General features: G+C 37.9%; 1 protein-coding gene across 1 annotated transcript; it reads left to right on the plus strand.

The window, feature by feature from the left end:
* Positions 1-4,700: 4,700 nt before the first annotated feature.
* Positions 4,701-7,572, plus strand: LOC106337220 (uridine kinase-like protein 1, chloroplastic; the record flags this gene model as incomplete). The annotated part of the gene is given in 14 exon segments (XM_013776289.1): positions 4,701-4,933; positions 5,092-5,183; positions 5,259-5,328; positions 5,407-5,525; positions 5,619-5,715; positions 5,818-5,897; positions 6,020-6,214; positions 6,290-6,373; positions 6,436-6,496; positions 6,566-6,626; positions 6,699-6,792; positions 6,890-6,962; positions 7,059-7,141; positions 7,218-7,572. Coding segments are annotated over 14 exon segments (1,443 nt in total). The 3' UTR covers positions 7,365-7,572.
* Positions 7,573-7,832: the final 260 nt, after the last annotated feature.

Here is a 7,832-nt window from a genome sequence, read left to right on the forward strand (position 1 = left end):
TATCCACAACTCTTTCGGTCACATCAACAACATCAACACAACCACTGACTACGAGATCCTCATCCACAACTCTTCTGACCACATCAACAATATCCACGCACACATTGACCAAGAGAGCCACCGTCACCTTCATAGTGTTTGGCCAAGAAAACTGAGTCAACTAGTTGTTCTAAGAAGCAGGGTCTAACCTTCCATGTGGAGTTTGTCTGTGAATCAAAGGAGGTGGAGAAGAACAGAGATCAAGAACTATCAAAATCGAGATTCCGATATCAGGAAACAAAGATCGAGATTTGGGGAACGATAAACAGAAATCAAGAAGATGACAACAGTGAGAAAGGGGGTTATGGTTCAATTTCGAGTTTGATTATTGGATCTAGAAGATGTCGGGGGAGAAAGAAATTAGGGTTCATTGGAATAGGTGTGAGCCTTTTCAAGATAATTGATTTTGAATAGATAGGGGAAGAGATAAGGTTATTAGAACTGTTGTATTTCTTTTGAAAAAGTAAAATGATTATATCGGTTTGGCTAGTTAGATAGGCTAACAAGATACACCTCTCTCTTAGTTGGAGGTTATCTTGGTCAATTTGCTATGAGAAAGTGTGCTCTATATACAATGTGTCTCTTAGAGAAATTGGAAACTGAAGTTGTGCCTCTCAGTGTAATTATTTCTTTATTCAGTAAACTACAAACAATTTCATCAAATTAATCTAACCTGTTCAAGAAAAAATAAAAAAAAACAGTAGGGAGCACGTGACCCCGTACCCGTACACTTATGCCCCCCCTGGTTAAGGGTGTAGTCGAGGTGTATATGACTTCTTGTTTGATGAACTATACATACTGAATTGATATATATTTAGTGCTAAATCATATTTGTTTCGTTCTTCAAAGTGATTTAGCAGAAAACCAAATAATGTTTGTGATGCAGCATCATGATACCTTCACTGCTAAGGAACTATTTTCATATGTCGGCTTTTTTTAGGTTTCATTTTCTTTTGTTGATTTCTTTTTATTAGATTTTCTATTTTTAAGAGAGTTAGGTTATTATAAACCGTCTCTTAAGCCTTGCATTGATTCAATTATGTCATCAGTACGAGAGCCTTGCATCGATTTTGATTCAATTCATCAATTCAAGAAGTCAGGTCTCTAGAGATTTAACGTAAATCCCTAGATTTGAGCTGAGTTACCGTTGATACGCTGCGCCAGATTGGTATCAGAGCTCTGCTACGTTCCTTGTTTATCATACCCGATGGCAAGGACTCGTCGAGCACTGTTACGCATTGAAGCATAAATCACTCGCGACGCCATTGCTGAGCTTCAAGCCTAGATGGCAACGATTGCCACCACCCTTCAAGCTCTTAATGTTCAACGACCACCACCACCAGTTCGCGACAACGTTGAACAACAAGACGAGAACAGAGATGATGAAGACGACGAAGCAAACCAGTTTGCAGCAGTCGATGATAATCCTTTCGCCCCTCTGCGTAATAACCGTGCACTTGCACATGATGATGGTCAAGAAATTAATGATGGTTTTCACTGGGAAGCGGGTTTTAAAATAGAGATACCAGAGTTTCATGGTATTTCATCAGCTGAAGAATTACTCGATTGGATAGTCACAGTAGAAGCCATTCTGGGGTTCCAAAGGGCACCGATGGAGCGTTGTGTACCGGTTCTGACAATGCGTTTTTGCGGAAGAGCAGCAGCATGGTAGACACAATTGAAGACAACTCGAGCTCGTCTCGGGAAACCAAAAATTCTTGCTTGGAACAAATTGAAGTCGAAGCTCAAGAAGACATTCTTACCATACAAATACAACCAGCTCATGTTCCAACGTCTACATAATATTCGTCAAGGAACTCGCTCAGTTGCTGAATATTCCACCGATTTTTTTTTGCTTCTTACACGGATTGATCTTCAGAATTCCGAACGATAATTGGTTGCTAGATTCACTGCCGGTCTTCGTCAACAAATACAGCACACCATCAACTTGTTTAATCCGTTAACGTTATCAGAAGCTCACCAGCAAGCTCTCACCATTGAAACACAAACCATAAGCAATTTTTCTTGGTCTGCATCTCGCTCAACCCGTCCAGCTATGCAACAAAACGCAAACCCCAATGATATGGCACTACCGCAGAAAACCGAGACTGCCCTCGTGCCTTTTACGGACAATACACCTCCTAGGCAATCTTCACTTCGTTGTTTTGCTTGCGGCGAGATTGGTCACCGCTAGTCCAATTGTCCAAAGAGAAATCAGGGGTCTTCTACTTGATACTGCTGGCAATGAGGTAGAGGTAATCTATCATGAAGAAATAACAGACGCCATTGAGGAAACCGTAGACCTTGTCGCAGACAGTGGACCATGCTTGATGGTTCGGTGGGTTTGTCTTGCTCCATGGCACATTAATGAAAACCCTCAACAACATAACCACTGTTCCACTCAAAGTGAACTATTGAAGGAAAGGTTTGTAAATTCATTATCGATTCGGGAAGTAGCGAGAACATGGTGGCTGAAGACGTAGTCAACAAACTCAAGCTGACAACAGAGCTCCACCCTTGTCCTTACAAACTAGCGTGGCTTGACCAGAAAACAGACTTGGTCATTACTCGTCGTGCTCTTGTATCGTTTTCTCAGGTGATCAAGTTTGGGCATTTCTCACTAAATATTGAATGCCGGCTCATGCTTACAACAAACTCAAGGCGAAGAAGATAGGTCCTCTCACAGTCTTGGAGTGAATTAATGACAATGTGTATCGCCTACAACTTCCAGCAAACATCACCCCCTCGGATGGCTTCAATGTACGCTATCTTTCACGTTTTGTTTCACCGGATCCGGTCCCTGATTCGAGGTCGAATCGTTCTAACCCCGAGGGACCTGATGCAACATTAAGATACCTTCACCGCCAAGGAACTATTTTCATATGTCGGCTTTTTTTAGGTTTCCTTTTCTTTTGTTGATTTCCTTTTATTAGATTTCCTATTTACTTAAGACCTATATAAGGTGTTGTAAGTTGGCTTTGATATTCAGTTTTTGGAAGATAATAAACTAGAGTTTTCTCTAAAGCCTTGCATTGATTCGATTATGTCATCAATACGAGAGCCTTGCATCTATTTTGGTTCAATTCATCGATTCAAGAAGTCAGGTCTCTAGAGATTTAACCTAAATCCTTAGATTTGAGTTGAGTTACTGTTGATACGATGCGCCAACTTGTGTGAGTTTCCATTATGAAAATTTGAGGCTTTGTTATACATGTTTAAAGGTTCGTCGAGGGGTGTATCATATACATGATGTTGCTCAAATAGCAGTTGAATTACTATGATTAGTTTGTCCTACAAAGTTGATAGTCAAAATAAACAGTTGATGTTTCTACATGTTTAAGAAGACCAAGTAACGAGAATGATCTGCATCGTCGTGTTTAGTTGCCGTAACTCCTTTGTATTAAATGAGTTATGTAATCATTTTATTATATACGGATTCTAATATTTCGAAAATAGTTAAGTGTGATTAATAGCTGTAATTTGTAAAGGATGTGAATAATATTTAGGTGGTATAAGTTTTTTTTTGTCGAGTAGGGTTGTATAACTAAAAGTATGATTGGTTTAAACGCAGCGGTTGCAGAAGTTTGCGGAAAAGAGTAGTTGTGATTTCAAGCATTATTAAGTGTTTTGCATGACTGACACAACATTTAAAAATTATTGCGTTTACGGATCATTTTCGACTGGTTTACTCACAAATGCAAAAAATAATTAATAGACAAAAAATTAATTAAAAATGATAATATTAAAACCCACTAATAAATATAAAAATTATATTTATAAATCATATTATTATAATAAATATAAAAACTATATTTATAAAATCATAGTATTAAACTTATATATATATATATATATTTGTATTGATATTATCTCAAATTTTAAACTTATTTAAAATTATTTTTTCTATTTATATAATTTTTTCAAAAAAAGAAAAAAAAATATTTTACCCTCCTGCAACTGTCCGCAACCGCAACGTTAGCTGAAATCAGCTTTTTTTTAAGAGGTTTGGAACGGTGTAAAGTGGTTTGTAGTGTTTTTTTATGATTGTTGTAAAATGTCAACAAACGCAAAAGCCGCAGGTGGTAGCCGAGAAACCAGCCAAACCGTAAATGTTAGCTGTGATTAATAGTTTAGGTGGTCCTTTTAATTAGACGATTTTGCTCTTAAATGAAATGTCTCTTTTTACTCTTAACCATGATGAGTGATGACACAAAGATTATATCCCAAATAAGAGTAGGAGCAAATCCATAAAACGGATCATGTTTTAATTGTATTGATTGATTGTACAGATTATAAGATTTTGTTTGAAAATTTTATACGCCATAAATTTTTTTTTTGAAAGGTTCATATAGTAAAGATCTAAATATTAATCTCTTTAATTCATTTCTAACTTGATTAATTAATTTGATTATCACCTATATAGCTGGCTATATCTTCTCACAATATCTTTTCTAATGAAAAATAATATTAAAAAAAAAATAGAAAAAGAGGGACCTAATATCAATTTTCTTTAAAGTCATAGCATATTAAGAAATTATATTAAAATAAAGAAAAACAGAACCAAGGGGAGTGTGAGACAAAAGGGTCCCTTGCGTTGAACAGAATCGTTGTCCTCACAACGCTTTGATTCTTCGCCGGCAAAACAAAAAAAGAAAACCAAAAACTCAAACCCAAATCTTTGAACCACCAGTGATTCATCTGAAACCAATGCCGGAGAATTCTTCATCAGTAGACTACGCCATGGAGAAGGCGTCGGGTCCCCACTTCTCAGGCCTCCGCTTCGACAGCCTTCTCTCTTCTTCTCCACCCAATCCCTCCGTCTCTTCTCCGTCCCACCTCCCATCTGCTGTTTCGTCCTCTTCTTCTCCTGCTCCCAAACAGCCCTTCGTTATCGGTAATTGATAACACTCTCTACGCCTCTTCGTTACTATATTTGATTTTAGGTTTAATCAAATTTGGATGATTGGTAGGGAGAAGCTATTACAGAACTAATGCGAGTTTCTGCATGAAGATCATTTTTTTTTTTTTTTACAATTGTGTGAATGTATTTAGGAGTTTCTGGTGGTACGGCTTCCGGTAAGACAACAGTGTGCGACATGATAATCCAGAAACTTCATGACCAGCGTGTTGTTCTAATTAACCAGGTTCTGATTCTCAGATTGATGACATCCTCATCATATAGCAGTTTTGGAATTGATGTTCTGTTCTTGTGTGTATAGGATTCGTTTTACCGTGGTTTGACAACCGAAGAGCTGGAGCGTGTGCAAGAGTACAACTTTGATCATCCAGGTCTAACTATCTTTTAACTTCAGTGAGGTTTATATAGCTCATGGCAGCATTATGCTAATAATCTATCATCTTCTGCAGATGCCTTTGACACCGAGCAGCTTTTGCATTGTGCTGAGACTCTCAAGAGCGGCCAACCTTATCAAGTTCCAATCTACGACTTTAAGACCCATCAGCGTAGAACTGATGCTTTCCGCCAGGTTCCCTACTTACTCCTTGGATTTAGATGTTTTGCTGCTTAACTTAACGGACACATCTTGGATTCCTATTCGATGTTTTGATCTTAATATCAGGTGAATGCTTCTGATGTTATAATTTTGGAAGGGATTCTAGTTTTCCATGATCCACGTGTTCGGAATCTGATGAACATGAAGATCTTCGTTGACACAGGTAATGACACAAATCCTACCTTCAGTATTGTCATCTGCACTGTCGTTTTTCAAACCTTATTTCTCGCTCTAATCCTCATCTTATGCTGTTGACTGGCGTCAGATGCTGATGTGAGGCTTGCTCGCAGACTCAGGCGTGACCTAGTTGAGAGGGGCAGGGATGCCGACTCTGTGCTCGAGCAGGTTACTCTTTCTTTCTACTTTAGTGTCTAGTATTTGAACGGGTTCCTAGCTAGTTAGGTGCTTTGATAATGTCTATGAATTCTCTCGTGAACATGTCTTTATGTCTTATGTTCATTTTACAGTATGCAAAGTTCGTGAAGCCGGCGTTTGATGACTTTGTGCTTCCCTCTAAGAAATATGCTGACGTGATCGTTCCTCGAGGAGGTGACAATCACGTTGCTGTTGATTTGATTACCCAACACATCCACACAAAACTCGGGCAGCATGATCTCTGCAAAATCTACCCAAATGTTTATGTCATCCAATCTACATTTCAGGTTATCTTCTCTCTTACTCTCTTGCTCTCTTTGATCCTTATCAATGGTCTCATCATAATATCATGATGATTGCAGATAAGAGGCATGCATACACTTATCAGGGCGAAGGACATATCAAAGCATGATTTTGTGTTTTATTCAGACCGTCTCATTCGTCTGGTATTTCTCTGTTTCTCTTTCAACATCACTCAGCTTTCTTACTTTTAACAATTTTATTGCAGGTGGTGGAGCATGGTCTTGGTCATTTGCCCTTCACTGAGAAACAAGTAGTTACTCCAACAGGTATGAGTGTAGAGTAGTGGAGTTAGCTTATTCATTTGGTTTAATTTTCTTATATTTTTTGCACATCAGGAGCTGTGTACACTGGAGTTGATTTCTGCAAGAAACTTTGTGGGATCTCTATTATTCGAAGGTGAGCCTTGAAAGGTTTTCTCTTCCAACTATGTAACATATATGTTGCCTAAAAGTTATCTTGCTTTGTTAGTGGTGAAAGCATGGAAAACGCATTACGCGCTTGCTGCAAAGGGATTAAGTTAGGGAAGATTCTTATCCACCGTGTTGGAGACAATGGAAAACAGGTCTGCTCATATATCTATTTCTTGTTTTACAGTATGATCTCTTTTTTTTTTTTTGTTAAAACGAATTTCAAAGTTTCTCATATCATATGAATCGCAGCTTATATATGAGAAGCTTCCTCAAGACATCTCTGAACGTCATGTCCTACTTCTAGATCCTGTCTTAGCTACAGGCACTTTGTCTCTTTTTCGTTGAATATTCTATTTTTGATGGATTTTTTTTTTTCTACTCTGAACCCTATCTTCACGATTGTTGATTCTTCGTGAAGGTAACTCTGCTAATCAAGCCATTGAACTACTCATTCAGAAAGGAGTTCCTGAATCTCACATCATCTTCCTCAACCTTATCTCGGTGAGTGTTGAAGCTAAAGCTCTTTGCTTCCCTCTCTCTATCTACTAACTATTATTATAACATTGTTTTGTGACAGGCGCCAGAAGGAATTCATTGTGTCTGCAAACGGTTTCCGGCATTGAAGATAGTGACATCTGAAATAGACCAGTGTCTGAACCAAGAGTTCCGTGTTATACCAGGGTTAGGCGAGTTTGGTGATCGTTACTTCGGCACTGATGAGTAAAACCATGAGCCACCACTAAAACACTGTGACGGGATGGAGCAATAAAGGACACGTTAGTATCGTAATAGCTTAGACAGTAGTTGGAGTTGCATGTCCTACACAAAAAGAACTTCTTAGCTCTTAAGATTTATCAAGCTCTTATTAAACTCGAATTATTCTTAAAAGCATTGATTTCTGGATTTTTTATGTTATTAAATTACCAAATTTCTGACTTCTGCGACCAGAAATAGGGATTTGAAAAGTCAAAACCAAAGAGGAAAATCTTAATATGTGCAACCAGACAGTCCAGCTAGGCCTAGCCATGGACGGTCTGTTAGTTAATTTTTTTTTGGCATATCCTATACCCAGTAACCATTTGACTATGGATTTATTTAGTATCGAAATGAGTCTAATTTAGTTTCGATTTGGTTTGGAGTTTTTTTTAATAATTTAAATTAAAATATCAAATAATTTGATTGTTCGAAATAA

The sequence above is a fragment of the Brassica oleracea genome, chromosome C4 (assembly GCF_000695525.1).
Source record: "Brassica oleracea var. oleracea cultivar TO1000 chromosome C4, BOL, whole genome shotgun sequence".
NCBI lineage: Eukaryota > Viridiplantae > Streptophyta > Magnoliopsida > Brassicales > Brassicaceae > Brassica > Brassica oleracea.